This window comes from Chaetomium tenue (genome assembly GCF_020726465.1).
Source record: "Chaetomium tenue strain MPI-SDFR-AT-0079 chromosome Unknown F5144scaffold_2, whole genome shotgun sequence".
NCBI classification, from domain to species: Eukaryota; Fungi; Ascomycota; class Sordariomycetes; order Sordariales; family Chaetomiaceae; genus Chaetomium; species Chaetomium tenue.
The window spans coordinates 3,720,525-3,740,647 of record NW_027117330.1 but is presented as its reverse complement, the minus strand read 5'-3'; the positions used below and the strand labels follow the sequence as shown (position 1 = coordinate 3,740,647).

General features: G+C 56.3%; 5 protein-coding genes across 5 annotated transcripts; 3 read left to right on the top strand and 2 right to left on the bottom strand.

Annotated features, from left to right (window-relative positions):
• Positions 1 to 473: 473 nt before the first annotated feature.
• On the bottom strand, positions 474 to 2,511 carry F5144DRAFT_130693 (uncharacterized protein). Its single transcript, XM_066782296.1, has one exon. It carries the CDS (start codon positions 2,350 to 2,352, stop codon positions 562 to 564), a length of 1,791 nt encoding a protein of 596 aa, XP_066646942.1. The 5' UTR covers positions 2,353 to 2,511; the 3' UTR covers positions 474 to 561.
• A 4,772-nt stretch (positions 2,512 to 7,283) lies between these two features.
• F5144DRAFT_563372 (Metallo-dependent phosphatase-like protein) lies at positions 7,284 to 9,366 on the bottom strand. The gene is made up of 3 exons (XM_066788373.1): positions 8,917 to 9,366; positions 8,775 to 8,835; positions 7,284 to 8,719 (listed from the first exon to the last, which is right to left on the bottom strand). The coding sequence occupies exons 1-3, from the start codon at positions 9,064 to 9,066 to the stop codon at positions 7,749 to 7,751; spliced, it is 1,182 nt and encodes a 393-aa protein (XP_066646941.1). The 5' UTR covers positions 9,067 to 9,366; the 3' UTR covers positions 7,284 to 7,748.
• Positions 9,367 to 10,222: 856 nt separating this feature from the next.
• On the top strand, positions 10,223 to 12,448 carry F5144DRAFT_130282 (uncharacterized protein). Its single transcript, XM_066782295.1, has 2 exons — positions 10,223 to 10,471; positions 10,601 to 12,448. Exons 1-2 carry the CDS (start codon positions 10,391 to 10,393, stop codon positions 12,170 to 12,172), a joined length of 1,653 nt encoding a protein of 550 aa, XP_066646940.1. The 5' UTR covers positions 10,223 to 10,390; the 3' UTR covers positions 12,173 to 12,448.
• A 5,555-nt stretch (positions 12,449 to 18,003) lies between these two features.
• Positions 18,004 to 18,321, top strand: F5144DRAFT_545437 (uncharacterized protein; the record flags this gene model as incomplete). The annotated part of the gene is made up of 1 exon (XM_066787363.1): positions 18,004 to 18,321. The coding sequence occupies one exon, from the start codon at positions 18,004 to 18,006 to the stop codon at positions 18,319 to 18,321; it is 318 nt and encodes a 105-aa protein (XP_066646939.1).
• A 105-nt stretch (positions 18,322 to 18,426) lies between these two features.
• Positions 18,427 to 19,789, top strand: F5144DRAFT_130276 (uncharacterized protein). Its single transcript, XM_066782294.1, has one exon. It carries the CDS (start codon positions 18,532 to 18,534, stop codon positions 19,546 to 19,548), a length of 1,017 nt encoding a protein of 338 aa, XP_066646938.1. The 5' UTR covers positions 18,427 to 18,531; the 3' UTR covers positions 19,549 to 19,789.
• The last annotated feature ends 334 nt before the right edge of the window (positions 19,790 to 20,123 follow it).

Here is a 20,123-nt window from a genome sequence, read left to right as displayed (position 1 = left end):
GGAAAAAACTTCAACTCTTTCGAGGTTTGAGTCTTGTCCATAGCTCCCATCCCAGCTCCCAAGTGCCCTCGTACCATCCTCAACCCTTTCCCATCTGAACCCGTCCGTCCGTCCATCCATCCATCCATCCATGCTAGCCCGCCCGCTCAAAATGCCATGACAGCCCCCAAAAGCCAATTCCTCATGATGATGAGAAGACCCATAGCCAAAAGGAGAGATAAAAACACGACTGGTTCGTTACTGTTTTTTTTTCTCATGACGCTCCTCCATCGTTCATGTCAATGCTGCGTAATGAACCAAAAAGAAAACCAAAAAGAAAAACCAAAAAAAAATGAGCAAAGGGCCCAAATACTCCGAATCTCCCCATCCGAGATCCCTGAACGCCTACGACAAGTAGAGAGAAAAGGAGAAAGAAACATAAAACTCATCATCATGACCTCATCTTTGACACTTACCATCATCCGCTCATTAAAGATTATAACAGAAATCAACAAGCAGATGGGAGAAAATACACCGAGAACGAAAGGAGCGCCTCTCGCCTCTTGATCGGCTGCCAGGTGCTCAGGCCTTGGCGGTATATGCGTCCCCGCCGTGCGAGCCGTAGTACGCTGGCTGATCGTAGTGAGCGAACATGACATCGTCCGGCCCGTAGCTTTTGGTTTGTTTGACTCGGAACTGGGCACCGGAGTAAGTCGCCGACGACGGCGAGTGCGCGAGGTGCTCGGTATACCCGTCAGCCGCATACCGCCTTGTCGAGGATGGCGATTCGCCATATGAATACTGCGGCTCCATCTTAGACGTCTTGACGCCATCGACCTTGTACCGGGTGGACTGGCCCGACGGCGAGCGTGTGCGGCGGCTCCGGCGGCGGCGGTCGCGGTCGTCTTCAGACTCGATATCGTCATAGTATACAGGGGTAGAGTTGCTGCTGGGGGCCCATGTCTGAGTGCGGGACAAGGACGGTATCGCTCCGTAAACAGCGTGCGGCGCCGTCTGCGACCGACTGACGCGCGGGGGGGATTCCGGAGCCGTGGGAGGAGTGCTGTACGACTTGGAGAGAGAGGGGATCGGCCGGCTCTTGGGGGTCCCCACGTCGCTCGCTTCGTATTTAAGCTTCTCCCTCGACCTCGCAGGGTCGTTAGAGGCACGGCGGCCTGCTGCGCGGGCTGCCGACTGCCGAATGCTGTCGTCCTCAAAGTCACCACCAACAGGCGGAGGAGGAGGCGGAGTTGGCGCGTGTGGCGCAATATACGAAGTCTCTGGCGGGGTTTGCGACTTCCAGAAGGCGCTTGAGGCATGAGTAGTAACACCCGAGTTTGCCAAGTAACTCGCAGCATGCTCATAAAGGTTGACATGCTTCTGCTCGCTGTTCACGTGCGGCGATTTGGCCCGTCGCGAGCTCGACTTGTCTCGTTCCCGCTCGCGATCCCTATCACGCTCGCGCTCACGCTCGCGCTCGCGTGTCTCGTCGTGCTTCCTGCTCGAGGACCGTTTCTTTTCCGGTTTGGACGTGGACGTGACATACTTGGTGTCCTCGAGGATCATCTCCTCGATGTTGAGATCGATGTCGGCAGTGTAGGCATCGTAGTGTTCTACGTAGGGCTTGTTGTGACGGCGGGCCTTGTCTTCGGCCTCCCGTTTCCTGTCCTTCTCCCGTTCCTTCTCCCGCTCCCGCTCCAGCCGCTTCTTCTCGGCTTTGCGCTCACGTTCCTCTTCCTTCTTCCTCTCCCTTTCCCTCTCCCTGTCACGTTCGCGTTCCTTCTCTTGTAACCTGAACGCCTCCTCATCTCTTCTACGTCTCCGCTCGTCTCTGTCTCGCTCGCGCCTCTCGTCATCTCGCTTCGCGGGTTTCTCGTAACTCGCGGTCCTGCGAGCCTGCTTATCAACCTCTTCGTACATAGGGTAGCCGCGGGAGGACGGCATCTCCTCGTGCGAGCGGGTGTGCGCCGTCGCCGTGTATGTGTACACTTTCCCACCCGACGGGGAGCTCTTGTACCGCGAGGCCGGCTCGGCAGTGCGCACCTCGTAGGCGGCATATTTCGTAGACGAACGCGGAACCGAGGTGTTGGGCGAGTTCTTTACATCCTGCTGAACCTTGGCAGCGCGCTGCAGCTCGGCGAGCCGCAGCTTCTGCTCATACTTTGCCTTCTCAGCATCGTCATTGAGCAGTTCCCACGCCTGCTGGACTTTCTGGAACTCATCGGCCTTCAGTGCCTTCAGCGTTGGATCCTGGATCTTGTCCGGGTGGCACTTGAGCACCAGCTTCTTGTACGCAGTCCGAATTTCCGACTTGTCTGCATTCCTCTCGATACCGAGAGCTTTCCAAGGATCGGGGGGGAGAGACGAGGTCATCTTGGGATAGTGTCGAGATGCGAGAAAAGCGGATCCCCGTCAAATACCAGCGCTGGGCGTCTGATAGAGAGCGGGAAAAGGAGAGAGAGCCGGTGAGGCAATTAGACGAATGTTGTGTAAGAGTCGTATGCGAAGGCAGTAGCAGTCGATAGTCGACTTTTGGGGGTGGCTATTGCATCGGATGTGCGACGAGATGGCCTTGGCTCCGGCTGAAGGAGCGTGGGTGGTGGTGGTGTTGCGGGGAGGCGTGTGCGGCGGTAGAATGAGAGGAAGGCTGGCTGCTCGCGGGGGTCCAAGGGTCGGCGGCCGGCGGCACAATTAGATGTACAAGAAATGCAGTGCTGAGATGGTTTTGGGGGGTGCGTGTTGCAAGGTCGTAGGACAGCAAGCGGGGGGGTGAATGGGGACTAAAAAGGGAGCGGTGGGAAGAAGGGGGCGTATTGTATATGGGATGAACAGGTCGGCTGGTGGAGTACGCCCCAGCACCAAGCAACCGTCGTTGCCGTCGTGGATGGATCGTGGCTCGGCTGTTATTCCCTCGGTATGGGGACTCGATGACAAGTGCAAAACAAATGGGCAAAAGTCGGCCTGTTTGTTGGCCCGCTGGCAAAAGATGGTCAGGACCAGCCCAAAATCCGGCCTGTTATTCGAGCTCAGGTGGTGGCTGTCGTGGTGTAAGGTGATGGGAGAGAGGGAAACAGGCGATGAGATCACCCGGTTCAAGAGGGTCGGGACCTGGCACGCCTGGGAAAGGCGGGATGGATGGATGGCTTGTCGGGCAGCGGGCGGCCAGGGCGGGTGAGGGGGGGACCTTCCACGCATCGGCCAGGGCGGTGGGGCACTTTTTGGGGGGGAGACCTTTCGGCGGGTGATGGCTGATCCCCGGGCCCCGTTCCTGCCAAAAGGAGGTCGATGGAATCGATTGGGGGGCAACAGAGGCCGCTGCCAGTGAGAGCCCAGCAGATGTCTTCCCTGTGGGCACAAGATGGGGCCAAGGGGGTCCGCTGCGGGTGGTTGTGGGGAGAAGGTGGGCCAGCAAGGGTTGCGTTGAGCATCTTCGATTGGCTTCTTGTACCTTGCTTTTCCCATTTGGGATGGCTTACGGCATCTCCTCTGTGCGGACAAGCCAAGAGGTTCCCTCTCGGTCGTCCCTTCAGTTCTGTCGGCTTCTGTGCCCTCAGCTTTCGTTCTTGCCGCTAGCGATGCAGCTGTTCCGGGCGTCTGCACACATGTCCCTTCAGAGCGCGCGAGCAAAAACAGCCAAAATGCACCAGCCTCAACGGCGGCGCTGCTAACGTTAAGCTGACGCGACAGGTGCCGCATCATGGATGACAGACCCGCAGCCACCGGCAGGGTCTTCGATGACAAGACCCAAGACCTCCATTCATGCCGCGCTGGGATAGGGTATGAAAACAACAACACTGTCTGGGCGAGGCCAAAACGACCCCTGCACAAGCGGCCTCCCACCCGGGCTTCGGCAAACAGCAACGCTGCGAATGAATCACAAGCCACAGCCAAGCTCCACAGAAGAGCAAAGTCGCCTTCCGTGGCAACGTGGAAGCTGAGCGCTGGGATGACATGAAAACCTTTCCAAGGTCTACGAACCCGGTATAGGTAGTTACGTGGACTTTGACTAAGCTCCTGGCTCCCAAGACTCTCGAATCGGACGGCTGGCGTCTGAAGTTTCAGCCGTGCCACAACGGCAGGCGCGAGGTTCCGAGGCTCAAACCCAAGCACGGGTGGCTTGGGCTTTAACTTTGCCGGGGCTGTGGCGGTAGACGAGGCCTGAGGAACGGGCTGCCTGTGGATTTTTCTATCTTGGTGGTGGCAACGCTCAGAACGACCGACGACCTCCAGATCTGCATCCTACCACAACCGATCATGCCTAGGTTCCTCGGCTCGGAGAGAGCGTTGACGAGAGGCCTGGGCACCATCAAGACGGAATTCGAGCAATTATCGACGCCGGACCGATAGCGGACGGTGCGCATCGGGAAGCAGAGGCAGCGGTGGGTGTTTCATGCAGCGCAAGAGAATCGGCGGTGAAGATGCAGCAGAGGTCTTCACCCGGCAACGAGGTTCTGGGATCATGGGCGATGGGTCATCCCCATCAATCAAGGGCGGGTCGAATGTTCGACTGCATTCCAAGTGCAGTCCGTCCCAGACTGCTGGATGACCGGGGAAGGCGGCCGTAGTTCCTTCTTCTTCCCGTCAGCCTCAACAGCCGCCAACTACATAAGTAGCCCTACAGATCACCAACTAACTACCTAGCCAACACGGCCTGTCTTGTTTGTTGTGCTGTGTTGGCGGGCGGCCCCTCTTTGCCTACCTTACGCTCCTTTTGGCAACCCTTTTGGCAACCCTTTCTGGCATGCCGCTCTGAACCTATCTGTCAGGCGCTTGTATCACGAGTTCGTCTCGTCTCCTCATACTGGCTGGGCAACCCCGCCTATCTCGTCTCAACCCATGCGCCGCTACGCCTTTTGAAGCACGTCCCCAAAGCGCACTTCATCGAGCAATGGAAATGCAAGATTGGGCGCCATGTCTCGACCAGCTGCAAGACCCCATCGTGCGGCAGTTCGCAGCCAGGCCATCTCCCGTCGAACTCCCGCTTTCCATCCCATCTGAAGTGTCAGCTAGCGTTGCACTGCTGGAGAGGGACCAAGCCGCTCCCGAATCCCGATTCGATTGTGAAAGGGATGGCCGGGGCGACGCTGCGCCAGTGTGGTGCAGCCAGCGGACACACGCAGCCATGCGAGGCGACTTGGCTATCGTTTTGTGGCTCTCGCCAACCATTCCCCTTCGGTTGTGATGTCCTGCAGGAGACGAGCCATCACCCACCCCTTCAAGAAAGCCCCGCGCCTATTTCATCACTTTGAGGCTTCCTCATGACTTTCAAGGCTCCTCGGAGCCGTGGCACACAAAGGGAATTGACGAACCATGTTCGAACACCCACCAATTGGCCCAGATTTCATCGTCAAATCGGCGCCAGCCGCGGACTCCCAACTGTCTCTTCTCGACCGTAGATCGGCTTGCAAAAGTCAAGGCCCACTGCGAGGTGGGATTCGTAGCGGGTGTTAGGTAAAAGTCTTTCTGCAAGACGGGGCTCAATCCGCTGCCGTTGCCCTAGTGAGAGTTCCAACAGAAGGCTTTGTAACGCTGCCCCCCTCACAAACATGGCGCGGGGCGAGACACCAACTAACACCAACACCACCACCACCACCCACCCCCAAGACCGCCCCAGCCAACCGCCTCTGGCCCATCCGGTCGACCTCGAAGCAGGTACGGTGGCACTGCCGTGCCTCCTGCTCACCTCACAAGGCAGAGGGCCATGCAGCACCGACACCTCGGGACGGCAATGATTGGGGCGCCGTGAACCCGACGGTGAGCCTCGAGGGGAGCACTGCACACCCTCACAACGAACCATGCGGGCCACCCTTTGGGGCCCGACCACACAGCAGCAGCCGACAAGTCGATGACGCGAGTCATTGGCGGGTTGCTTCCATCTGGCCTCCCTTCCCCCCCTTCCTCGGATTGGCCAGGGTGAACCTGCCAGCGTATCAGCGTTGCGTGGTGCGCCGAGCGAAACGGTCTGTGAATGGACGATGCATGTGCTGGTGATGGTCCTATCAGCGGCCAACGCGGGGCAGATTTGTGGTGTGGGGGCGCTGCCTTCGTCTGCCAATCACCCGCGCCCGAGGCCGAATATGGCGAATATGCAGGGCGTTCAGCGGCACTCGATGGGCCTGTCTCACCGGCCGCCGCGGGGGAAAGCGGGCCATGGGGCACACAAGCCCGATCGGAACGCTGGGCTTGCGCTTTTCCCCACGGATCAACCCGCTGTCAAAAACTAACACGGGAAGGTGGTGCCTGAGGGGGATGAGGGGCCGCTGACTGTGCCTTGTGCTGGTGTGGTGTGTAGGTAAGCAACGGTTCGGACGGCTCGGACGGCAGCCGTTGGTCAGGCATGGTCAGCTGTTGAGACTTGAAGGAGACACGCACTGTCTCTGTTTCTTGTTTTCTATCTTTTTCGACCGATGGCATGATGGTCATTCCTGTCCACGTTTCGAGATCAGCGTGAATTGCCGGTTCCACGCTACCTCTCAGACCCCCATCCTCAAACTGAGACTACTGTCTTTCGCAAGACTTCCTTTCCCGTAACAGGATCGTATTTCCGATGGTCGACTGGAGCTTTCTGCACCGCTCAGGAGACCCACGTTGCGTTTTAGCGAGTCGGAGGTTAGAAGCTGCGACTTTACCCCGCCAGAAACGCACGTTACCCCTCCTTGCCCGCTTCCTTCACCAAACCTCGAGAGACACCATCCATGGATTCATCGATGTGCAGAAGTTTCGTGGGAGCGGCAGAATGACTGGTACCGGATTATTTTCTGCCGCGCGGATCGATCACAGAACCCACTCTCCTGCCTTCTGATGGGGGCGGAAATCCTCGTCCGATGAACCCAAGACTTTGTGACACACAAACCCACCTTGGTAAGACGATGCGGTCAAGGAAAAAAAAACGAGAAGCAAACTCTTGTGTAGTCCGCGTTCTGCGATTCGTCCGTTGGCCGATGCCCACCGAGTAACACATGTCACACGCAGTTGGCCGCTCTGTGTGCCCTCGTGTGCATGGCGGTGAGCCGCCCGGAGTTGGCTCCAATTCGTGGTCTGGCCCCTGATCGAAAAACTTCCGCGTCTTCTATTTGTCCTTCGGTGCTTGCGCCATCCTATGGAGAAAAGGGGACGGGGGTACTCGGCAGCCCCGGCTGCTTGCGTCGTTGCCGCCGGGCTGAAAGGCTAAGCGTGGTGTCTGGCCTCGGTTTCTCAGCTCGAAACGAGGGTGGTAGTACGAGGTGACCGCGCAATACGGCGAACGGCTGTGTCATGGAACTAGTGCAGTCACCGGTTGATTCATTCACTATACCAAACGCCCTCGCGTAGTGCACTGGGATAATCATCCGCATGAAGGGTTGTATTATATCAACGTACACCACCACATCGAGGCTGAGTTCTGAGGTGAGATGACGCAAGTATTGGATGGATCCTTCGTGTAAGTCCAAGAGGAAGCCTACGGGTTACGTAGATTGTTACCGTATGCCCTTGTTCAAGCTCGACCTATGGTTAAGTTACGGGGATCAACTTCGGCAATGCTCGACAGGGGATCAGTGAGTCGTTTAGCACGTCTCGCTGTTTCGCCAACTTGGTGATACCTGTGCTCCCCTTTTCAACGGTATACTATTACGAGCAAGAACGAGGAGACCAGCCACCTGAAGCCCGGGCCTCTTCTCATCGATAAGGGCTATCTGTGTAGCGATGCGTTGAGATATGTGGAAGTTATCATGAAGCAGCGAGAGTCTGCCTGACACGGACATGCACCGGTGCGTCTAAGTTGATACACCTCAGCTCCACACCGGCAAGTCAAGGTCAACCACGATCGGCTTGTTGAACCGCTTCCCCCCTGTATGCGGCCAGCCCGTAGCAACAATAGCGCAGTTGACAACGCACGTTTCTCGTCTGCCCGTGCGGTCCGTCGCGGCGGCGGCGGCAGCAGGCTGCCCCATGCTTTCGGAGATGGCGCCCCCATGCTCAACCGCCAGAGCTGAATCAGGGTTCCCGACCCGCGCTTCCGGGTCCCCCGGCCCCACCCTATCCTGGGCCCCGGGCCCGGCATGGGACGAGGCGCACGGGAACCGTTGGGCTAGGGGGTCCGGTAAGTGCTCGGGCATGTCCCCGACTGGTTGTGCGGCGTTTGTGAAATCGAGAGGGCGCTTCCCCCCGCGCGCGGTGAGGTCGACCAGGCTGATCTTGGCGGATGATGGATCCGGATTGGGATCTTCCCATGCTTCCACGGAGGCCTCGGCGGCAGCCTCGTCTTCGGTGGTGAGGCGGTCCGTGTCCCATCTCACCCGCTCCGCTCCTCTGCCCTGGTGGACGTGGCCGCACACGTGGAGACGGGGTCGTACTTTGGCGAGCGTCTTCTGCAGCTCTCCGCAGCCGCACGCGTCATCGCAATGTGAGTAGGGCGGCGTGTGGGTGACGAGGATGTCGGTGGTTGGGGGGATGGCTGCCCATAGCTCTGCTGCCGTGTTGGCCGAGTCTGCCGATTCTGGTTCTTGACTTGTTGAATGGGGGTACATGAAGGCCCATGTGCCATATTGGGGGCTGTAAGGAGACCCGAAAATGGTGAACTCGGTGCCGGGACCGCCAGGCTTCGTTAGTCTAACGGTAGCGCTCTCGTTCTGGAGATATGTGATGGTGCGGCTTGAAGTAAACAGGGATAAACACTTTGCCGGATCTTGAGGGGTTTGGTTGTGGAAACTTGATCCGTGCTTCAAGTAGAAATCATGGTCAAGTGTGATATCATGGTTCCCTACGCCGTATCAGTCCTTGCCTTGTAGACACTATGCAAGTAAACTGGTTCCGACCTGCAATGACAATCTTGGCTTCAAAGTCGGCCTTTTCGAGCCATTGAACAGCCTTGGAGAGCTACACGGATGTGTTAACCATCCCATCTCATTCTAGAATGGAAAGGCTTCGAGGCACGGCGATATCGCAGATGGTGCCTACCTCCGAGTAGCTCCCCTGGTTCGTGAGGTCGCCAGCGTGTATTAGGACATCGCCTTTTGGCAGCTTGACAGTGGAATTATGGGTGTCGCTGATACACACGATCCTGGTCCGGCGTGTGGGACGAGGAGTCAATGATGAAGAAGTCGACATAATTTTTTTTCTTCAATCTCGGCTTAGATTTTCCGATATTAGGTTTTTGGGACTAGGGTTCCTCTGCCCGACCAAACCCTCATGAGTTGTTACCCAACACACAAAATCGACTCCGTTGTCAGGACAATTGACTCTAAGAGATGAGGTGAATGTGAATAATATTGTGTGATAAAGGTGATGAAGGTCGATCTCGTTGAATTTCATGCCCCGTTATGGCAAGGGAGGTACGGGAATTTACCGACGATACGGGCATCGCCAGTGGCGGCGAGTCCCGCTCCATGGTGTTGGCGGAATGGCGGTTGATGGCTGGCAAATGGCGAACCGAATAGGGAAGCAAGACCCTGTAAATCCGCGTGACCCACATCATTGGCGAATAAAGTTACGAAGGCAGATTAATGGAGCTGGTACCCCTGTCAGATCCAGTCGACGGGCGCCCCCTTGAAGCGAATTCTCGAAGCTCTTCACGTTGGGGAAAACAGAAGGGCCATTCACAGGCCGCCACTCTCGAATCTCGCTGGAGTTTCTGGCTGGCCTTGGATCGCCTGCAGCAATCGACACCAGACTAAACAAAAGAGAGAAAGGCTAGTCGAGTGATGCGCTATCTAAGCCATCAGACGCCCCTCATCTGTTAGCTGGCAGGCGTCAGTGCTGCTGCAGCGATCGAGCCTCACTTTCGGGCTCGCATCATCCTGCCTACCCGACAAGTCGACTGCACCTCCTGACGACAATATCCCCGTGATCTTTGCCAGAAGGCTGCAGCAAACCGCGACGCCGGACAAACAAAGGGTGGCAGATAAGAAGGAAAGCTTGGAACCCGCCAATGCAAGGAACGAGAGTTGCTTTTTTAGGAGGCAGGATCTGGCACCTTTGATCCACGAAACACCAGAATACCCACGATTGGCAACACACCGCCACCACCAACCGACCCGATCCCCGACCGACGCTGCTCAACCCAGCAGTAGTACATACAATTCGCGGGGCTGGCATCGTAGCAAAACAAATCGGTCACATTTCCGGCGCATGCGTATTCTGGAAATTGTTCTGCCGAACCTCTGAGAATCTGTTGGCCAATTTTGGCCCGCTGGAGGCTGGGCCGGGCGCGAGACCAACCATCGTCCCACCCTCGCCGACAGCCTCAAGCATTCGACCCTTTCAACACTCCATTCTCTGTACCAAAAAGGACGACGCCTCTGACGGGGTGGATTGAGATTTACAATCTTGCCTCGTCATCGCCAGATTTGAATACCCCGAGCCACCATTCGACGCAACTTTGCCGACATCGCTCGGCGTTGAATAGCAAGCGGGGTGGCTCGTTAATGAAAGGATGGCGACCGTTTCTCAGACTGCGACGGCTCTGACGTCGTCCCCTTATTTATGGGAAGACACTCTACCGGCCGAGACCGAGGTAAGATGCCATGCTGGCTCTGTTTGCTACGCCCCTCCAGATCCCAACAAAGGCGATTGACTATCCTTTCTCCCCACACGCCCGTGCCCCGCCCATGTACTCAAGGCTAACGCGTCTCTGTCTGTGCAGAATTTCCAGAATGAAAAAAACCAACTGAATGAGCACAGCCTCCCTACGTCTGGCCGCCTGCCGCTGGCATCTCAAAATGGGAACTCGACTCTGCGCACTGCTACGAACCCGGAATCCTTGCCGCAAGCCTACAGCGGTGAGGGCCAAGGCGTAGTTCATTTAAACGCCCAGGGCGTCAATGGAACCCACCCTCCACTCCTCGATCACAAAGACATGATGACCCCACGGAGCATCAAAGAAGATGGCACTCCCGAGAGCTCAATGGAGCAGCAGGACGCCGCGAACGGGGTACAGCCTAAGGATGCACCCAGGAAAGTGTCGGGTAAGCGCTCGCCGGATTCAGACAGCGATGAGAACTCGAAATGGATTCACCGAGACAAGCTCGCCAAGATAGAGAGCGCGGAGCTACAGGCCGCAGGGATCTTTGTCCCCCGTCAAAGAGACAGGGCAAGGTCAAAGAGCCAAAACAGGCCGAGGCGTGATCAGAGCCAGGATAAGATGAATGGGTCGGGTAGGTCGATCGGAGGCTCAGAGTACACAGTCTCAAGGTCGAGGAAAAACTCGGCGGCAACGACGACAGACGTAAGGCTCTTTGAACAACCGGCTACCCCTAGCTGGGATTTGCGGCGACCTGAAGAGATTCTTGAAGAAGGGGACGGGCACGGGATGGCGAATGGTAACGGGAAGGGCTCGTCCCGAATACCCGTGGCAAAGACCAGTCCTGTGCCTCTACCGAACGAGCACCTCGCACGAGACACGCGACTAGCGCGGAAACGGGATGGCAGCCCCGGCGCAGAGGAAACTATAACGTACCCTAAACCCCGTACGAGGAGTGGTAGCACAGGCAACGCGCTGGGGCTTGCGAAGCCCGCAGGCATGGCTTCGACGCCACAACCAAACAAACGGCCTGATTCCTCCCCGAAAAAGCCCGGCGCAGGCACAACGGCGAGAAAGCCAAAGCCGGCCAACGGGGCTGCGGGACGACCAAAGACGCGAGGCGGCCCGAGCAAGGACTCGACCAGCAGCGGCACCGGGACTCGGCCATCCACCCGATCCGGCGAACGCGAGTTCTCTAGCAACAACTCCAAACCGATGGAGGGTGAGCCTCCATGGATGGTTTCGGCCTATCGGCCCGACCCACGGCTACCTCCCGACCAACAACTACTACCGACGGTGGCGAAGCGGTTGCAACAGGAGAAGTGGGAGCGGGAGGGTAAATTCGGGAGCATTTACGACAAAGAGTTTAGGCCGCTCACTGACGAGGGCTTCCTCAAGCCCCCCGAACCCGGCGCCCAGGATAAGGAGGAGGCCGAGAAGCAAGTCGAGGAAGAACAAAAAGAAGAGCAGGGAGACTGGCCACTCAAAGCAGAACCCAAGAGCCCGACACTTCCCGGGAGGACGAATTCTTACTCCACCATGCCCAGGATTTCCGACGCACCGGCCGCCAACTCTATATCGAGTCCCAGGACGCCCGCGCATCAAGCTCAGCCGTCACAAACACCAGGGGTGCCAGAACCCACCGATGAGCCCGAGGATAAGAAAGCAGGCTGTGGTTGCTGCATCGTGATGTGAGCCAGCCTCGTTGCCCTGGCCACAATACGAGGCGTTGGTCGTCACTCCCGGCGTCCAAAACCCCATAGTACTGCAACCAAGCTTTGCGCCAGTCAGAGGATAGACTTGTCCCCCGTACCACCATTTCCTACAACACTTCCGGAAAGACCAGCCGGCTTATGACGAGACGACTTTTTCGGTTCCAGGCGCCGTTCCCATCCCCCCGCCCGACCATCACACATGGCCTACACTTTACCTTTCCCCCAGGCCTCGTCTTGCTTCCTTTTGTTCTCCTATTTCATACCCGCTTTGGCCCATTGCTGTACCTATCTAGTTCGTTGAGTCCAACATAACATCCCAGCGGAGCCCGATACGCGCAGCAAGGAGCCGAAGCACCACCGCCAGTACATACACTCGTGGCCAGGAGCCACGGGGACCTTTTAATACAGAGGGGAGGATTCCTTATTTAGCCTGCGCTGTTTCTCAGTTTCTTTCGTTTATTTTTGGCGTGTCCAGTTCAGATCTGTCCGACTTGGGACTATCGCAACTGGAGATACCTACCTGCTCGCACCGTCATAACCACACATCAAAACGAGGGTGACCCCATTTTCCTTTATTTTCATTGTCTGGGTGACTGAAGTGATCTTGGCTTATTGACAGAGGGAAGGGGGAGAGTGCCATGCCCAACCATGTTGACCGGCGTCGTTGTTTTTCCCTTGGGCTGTACATATTAGACCGTCGAGGGGGGTTCGTTCTGAGTGGCTCCCTGCTTTTTTTGTTGGCAAGCAGGGGAAGGGGACGGGGCGCTTCCAGCCGGTTCGTTGGGGAGTTGCGGTTTTCGAGGGTAGCATAGCTGGGCAGCAAGATAGAGAAGCTCGAGATATCTTGATGTCAAACACGTCTACGATCGTGGGTGAGTGCTGATGCCGGTGGTGTTGTGACGAACCTGGTGTGATTCTGTGCGCCCCTGAAGCAAAGCGAGTGCAAGTTGAGCCGACCAGTCAACGCCGCCCAACAAAGCAGCACTTCCTGATCAACCTTCCCATTCCCTCCCCATCTCACTCTGCTGTTCTCGCTAGCACGCAATGCAAGGCCACGTGCTCGACAGCAACCTGCAATGCAAGCAAACAAACAACCCAAACGGGCGAGAACGCCGTCCGCATGCAAGAGCCCAACCCTCAGGCTACCCATCGAGGTGCTCGCGGGGTACGTACCGGCCTAGGTTGGCAACAACCAACAACCGCCGGAGAAGGCCGCCAACATGCCACATCCCGCTCTCTCTTACACACACAACCCCCGCCGTCCTCCGCTCCTTTGCCCATCTCTTGCCATTTTGTGTCCCTTCACCGAACGGTCTGCCTACGCGTCAGGCAAGGATGGAGCAACTTCGGCGTCTTTCTTTTCCCCCGCTCGGTCAAACGATCTCGGGCGTCTTCCCCCACTCGGTCAAACCGGACGGACGGTCTAGACAGCATGGTGACGTGGGTTGGGGAGGTAGGTGGTGGAGTGAAACACTTTTTTTTTCGCGTTTGTTTGCCATCAGATACCTAGATCACTGGACGCCTACGCGGAGTGGAGATGGGACGGGGAAAACCGTTTGGAGGTGAAAGATGGAAACGGGGGATGGATAGAGATGGAACGTGCTGGAAGCGGCGGCGAGCCTCGTCTCGCGAGGCTAAGGTTATTGTGGCGGGGAGGCAACATGCCATGCCCATCCTCAGCAGTTACGATCATGACTCGGAGGTGATGGTGGGGTTGGGACCCCCGAAGTGTATCGGGCGGTTTCGGCGCGGGCTAGATGCCTTTCTTGAGCCGAAGTTGGGAGAGTGTTCGGAGGGGGGCTCAATGCGGCGGCGGAACCCGCTCATGGTCTGATGTCGATGGGAAAAGGGTCAGATTAGAGAAGGTGCATCTCTGGCGAGAACACACCACGAAAGCCCCCACGGTGATCATCGCGGGCTCCCGCTGATAGCGGCCGTTACAGATGACTCTCGACACTGGGATCGTCCGGAGTCCTCCACAACCAGAGCATATCTGATGCACATGCTCTGAAGCCTTGAGGGAGATTACCTTCATTCTACTCTTGTTTCAGCCAACAACCCGGATGCCTGGCGTTTTCTCCTGCGCCAAGGACAAACTCCAGCGATCATCCCATCTCGTGCTCCGGCGGGTGGTGTAATAACCGTAACGCATCGCGGAAGGTTTGAACAAAGCCAGCTACATCTGTTTCGAATACACGAGCTCCGGGTATGTTTACCTTTTCTGGGGAGATAACACCTCGAAGGCCGGTTACGGTCGGTCCTAGAACTCGCAGTATGCTTTGTCGACCGATTGCGGGGCGTGGTGAGTACGCGTCAAAGATGACTCTGTCCTCGGGCCACGTACCTCGAGCGGGATAGTTCACTCTCTTTTGGGTCGAATTGATGACTCAGCAGAGGTTGTGTTACCTTATTGTTGTTGAAGACCTTGACTGAGAATCAAGTAAACGGTAAGAACCGCATATACGCTTACTGTTCAATATTCCATTTCCCAATCCCGTTTCATATTCATACTAAGACGGAAATATCAAGCTTCACATCACTCCCACTAGGCAACGGAATAGGGAAGTGAGCTTTCATCATAATGTCCGACCCACAGTCGAGGAGAGACAACTTTGCGACGAGAATTCACTACCTACTGACCGGTGTTGAGCATAATGAGGACCAGCCAATAAATACCAAAAAGAGAGAGAGTCCAGTGTTGATTATTCCAATTACTTCCACTTACATCATTGTTGTTTGGGAAGCTGTTTGGTTTTCAAAAATGTGGACACAGGTGTGGTTCGAACCTGAGAACGAGCAAAAAACAGGTAGCGTCTCTTTGAGTAGGTCTTCTCAGTTCTAACCAAATGGCCAAATGGCCAAATGCCTGCTTTGTCCGAAGACGAAATACCATCCACTTTCATAGGCTTATATTTGACGGGCTATGTCTGTGCTCTTCGCTAGCCCCATTTCACCAACATCGGGCACCTCACAGCTTGCATCATATTTGCGATGTCCCTCAATCACCATCACATAGCTGCGGAGGAAAATCGATGGTTTCCTTCGGATTGAAGTTACGACACACCGACAAGGTCAAGAGGGACTAGGCAACAACCCTAATGTTAACTATCTTTTGACTTTCAAGTACCTATTATTCATGTTAGTTTTCAGACAAGCGTGGACAAGACGGTAACGGTGGCAAGTAGAAAAAAGGTGGCAGAAAGATAGGCTTAGTTTAGGTAGTCTATATATCTATTGTGCTCCGCTGGCGTGCTTTGAGCAACTAATGGCTACTCGTTACCCTCCTGCCCCCATAGCGCTGCTCGAGCAACCCCCGAGGATGTAGCGCATTAGCGCTCTCCTAGTACATTTTGGAGAAGCGTAACTACCTAGTATTGTACCGCTGTAGTGAGCTAAGGAGTGCGCTACGAGTAGAAAGAAGAACGAGAAAGCATAGATGGAGAGGAAGCAAGGCTACGATGGTATAAGTGAGCGAGGCCAGCACCTAGTAGCCTCGAGGCTCGAATGTAGTTGGCCCGCACCCCTGTCTAGGGGACGGGAGCCTGATGCCGAAAATGTATCATCGCCAATGTGTGAGATGTGTCTTGGAGGACCTCGATGGGCGTGAACGACGTAGAATGAGCAGCGTTTTCCGGCCTCCGTCGGCGCCGCTTGTCGTTACGGAGGCGGCCCCGGTTTGGGAACGTCCAGGACAGGATCTCGTTTGGCAAAATATCGGGCGAGCGTCGGGTCAAGCTTGCTGGTGAGCGACCGCAGCTGTACTTCGTTCGGTACAGCGCCAGAGACTTTTGCTTTTTGTTCGTTGCACCTTCTCAACAAGTGTCAGATCTGCAACAGTTTTGACGATGGTTGGCCGGAAGCGAAAATCCGATCGATCGGTCTCGAACCTCGCACTCGCATGCCAAGCACGGGAGATGGCTGAGACGGCGGGTCCTCCGGAATAGGGCTGGATAGGCCCATGTCGCCCGGTCAGCGCCTGATCAACTAGTTTTTTCCTGCATCAGGCCGGGAGATTGGGCGATCGGGCAAAAAGCGTTTGTGAACCGTAAAAGATGCATTTCCAGGTTCGCGGCTTGTTTGGCATGTTTGGCATGTTTGGCTTTTCTCGGTATCCACCAAAGTTGTTTCCTCGAGATTGAGCACATTGGTAGGTGGGTCAGAGGTGAAACGTTCCTGCGCCCCACAGGATATTAAGGTCGGATGACGGGTCCCGCTAAGGAAAGAGCCCGCATGAACGAGATGACTTCTTTCTTTCTTGAGTCCAATGAGCTGATTTGTTAAGTTGTTCATCATCGGGAAACTAAAAGAAAAAAAAAGGGGGGGGGGAGGGGGGCGGTGGATGGGAAACAGCTTCTTGGGGCAAACGGAAGTTTCTAGCATCGGGAATTGGATGGAGGGCGCCCATCATGGCCCAAGTTCCTGACGACTGGGAATCGCCGATCAAAAAGCAGCTGCAAGCTGAGAAAAGTGGGGTGGCAACATCCAGTTGAAGTTTCATTGTCGGAGCTTCATTCCCCGTCCTCGGTCAATTCCCAGAAGGAGCGCCAGGAAAACGCTTTGCTTCCCCGTCCCACGCCTTGTCGTACATGCGAGTTTTGACCGACCGAATGGCGGACAAGGCTTTAACTAACTATGGTTTGGCGACGCTGGACGTGAATTCTGCAGTGTCCCGTGATGATATTTACGCGGAGATGCTGGTTCCAGTTCTCTTGGCGCAAGTTCTCTTGGCGCAAGCTCTCGTGGCTTTGGTCCAGACTTGGCCGCACTGACACTTAGGTAATCGGTCTACTGGAGCCTGGACTTGCTAAAACGCGAGCCCGAATCGAGGGAGTCGGGCGAAATCGCGTTCTGGATTGCGGACACAAATTTGAGCATCGAAGCTTACAAAACCAAAATCTAGACCGACAGACTGGTCTCCGCGCTGATGATCTGGTGATTGTGCGATAAGCAGCTTCTCGAGCTAGCCGCAGGATCAGCAAAGGTCGGCGGCCATCACTTGGCCCTGTATTTATGTCGATGACAGCGCCACTCGTCCGATCCCCAGCCGTGCGGGAATAACTAAGGTATCAGAACACTCTCGCGCTCAGGCCGTGCGCTTTGGACGCGCGAGGCGATGGAGTAACTAGCGATGGTGCCTGTCTGAGCCCGATTACACCACCACCCGGCAGTCAACCACTGCAAACGGCACGACTTGTGAGTCAGCCCTCATCACGTTCGCCGGGGCTTCTCGAACGAGCGTAAGACCGAGGAGATCGAATGACAATCTTCGATTTCCAGTCGCAAACCCCGATCACCGGGCTGCGTTTGTGGAGAGGGTGTCGAAACGGCAGGCGATTCTGTCCAATCGCAGTTGTCTCGGCATGCTCGCCGTTTGGATAACTTTCCAGCATGCGCGGCCCCGGCTGTACGCATGCAGCGTAATTTTCGGAGGAGTTGGTTACAAGGTGAAATCACACCGGCATGGACATCCTTGGCTCCTCGCTCCCTGACAACCTGGACACCCCTGGCTTCCCAAACGGACCCACATTGGCCAGACCCCAGCCCTTTTCAGTTGGTGGGACCGAAACCAAGCCCCAGGCCTTGGTCTGGCCCAGCCCACCTCCCGCAAATCCCACTGCTCCCCCGAATAAAGCAGCGACACACCCCCCTCCAACTTTTGCACCCTGACATCTAGAACACGCCCAGACTTCCAACAACCAGACTTGCAACAACCAACGCTTCCCTATCTATCTATTCCAATGGTTCTCTCCTGGCTTCGGCCTCAAATCGATAGATAAACCAACGCTCCCCGAGGCGACCATTTCGCCCACAATGCCCGCCACTGCAACACGCCCACCACAAGTCCCATATACCGGCGGTGCCTCATCCTCGTCTTCATCATCTTCATCGTACTCGGCATCCGACTCGGATCTCCCGTCTTCGGACACCATGAGCTCGACAGTCGCCGTCCGGACCAGCATGGAGTCAGCATCCCGAACCCCGGTTCAGGTCGCCGTCATTCGCTGCCTAAGGTGCGCCCGCGCTGAAGAGCTGACCTCGACCGACGACCCGAGCCTGTCCGGCATGGTCCAGATTGGCACCAACATCTACTATTGCAACCGCTGCGCCAAGATGGTTGGCTACACTTGAAGGGTGTCCCCCAAGGGGGGATGCTTAGAAATGAACGGGACGGACGGACGGTGAACCATGGATTTCCTGGGGCAGAATGGAAGAAGTCTTCCCCTAGGACGAACATTATGGCCAACCGCCCAACGCCCGAATGTTGCAGCCACCGGTTTTACCGTTTGAGGGTTTTGCGTTACAAAACCAGGACGGTTCCATCCATCCCACAAACATGGGATGAGATGTGGTCAGAACTGGGACCCTTTGGATCGTGCGGCCGAAGCCGAACCCCAGCGACACCTGTATCTCCGGATCGCCGGACCCGCCGATTTTCTCGGCCGACCGAGGCTGAGCCGCGAGCCGCAGCCGTTTGCTTGTCGCGGGCCTTGTCCAGCTCGTCCGGCTTTTCCGGCTATGCAGGCTTGGCTCAACACCGCTGACGAAACATCCCGCCAACGCAGGAGGTGGAACTCTCCCAACCGACCTCCGCTTGCGACTGGGCCGGCCCTTCGCATCCGCGATCTTGGGTCCGATAACAGACTCGGCCTTTTGCTCGCCAACCTTCTTGGCAATCATCAGGCTCGGTTTTTTTTCGAGGAAAGCAAGAGCGTCGGCAAGAGCGTCGGCAAGAGCGCCGGCCGCATCGCAAAAGCTTCACTTCCCTTTCCTGTCATTCCACAACACAACGCGACACGACATCAAATCGACTCACCCACAGCCCTCAATCTCTCTTGTCGCAGCGCGGTATCATCATCGTGCGTCAGGGCGCTGCAGGTTCTGGACCCTAGACACGCCATTGGGCGGCACCGCTCGCCTCAGCTTGCAACATACCCTTTTCCGCCAATCGTGGGGTTCACGATACCACCCCCTGGGCTTTGCCAAGCCGCTGACGTCGACGTGCTTCAACTCATCCGCACCTGGCTCATCTTGGTTAATAAAATCGAGAGGGGTCGACGCATGCGACAACACCATGCAACAATACACTGCATGGGCGGCTGGACCCAGGCCCGGAAGGGGACGCCGGCGTCTTGTTTTGAGGCCTTTTTACTCTTCGTGGACACTTGTCGCTTTCACACACACATGCATCTCGAAGGTGTTTTGTTTACCCGGCCTGGCGAAGGTCACTTTCTCCCCTCTTTTTTTTTTTTTTTTTTTTTCATTTCTACTCGAGCGCTAGGGTATTTGTGGGTTGGCCTGTTACTTTGGGGTTGTGATCTTTCAGCGACGGCGTTTTGGGAAAGGAGGTTGGGGTAAAGAGGGGCATCACCAAAAAAACGGGAGGGACGGAATATACGGAATGAACACCGCACCACATGCGGGAGCCACGGGATACCAACACTATCGGGTTACGTTTTGGGTTGAGTTGTGGACATGCGGGATTAGATGCACTATACCACCTTGTCGTTTGGGTCATTCTTTAGCTTAGCATCCTCACTGATAAGTGATGGAAACACACAAATCGAGAAATGGGTTCACCACCTTGAAAACTGCTCCGTTCCATCACTGTTTGTGCCATGTTCGCTGTCCTGAATGATCTGCTTCCATCGACCCAGCGATCCGTCTCTTAGCAACCATTTCGTGCTTGATTGAACGAAAATCTGGGGTCTGCAGCGAGCGTACATGCAACCTACACACAGTCAGACTGCGCTAATAAACCACACCCAATCGCCTCGTTTCGTTTCAGCGTCTCATGTGCCGTGCTGCCAACTGAACCCGAAGCGGAAAGAGGCCAGAGGGCCAGCAGCTTGCAGCAGCAGCAGCTTACAACCCCAGCGAGGGAGGGCGCGCCGCCGCCGCCGCCGCTGCTGCTGCTGCAGTGCCAGCTCACC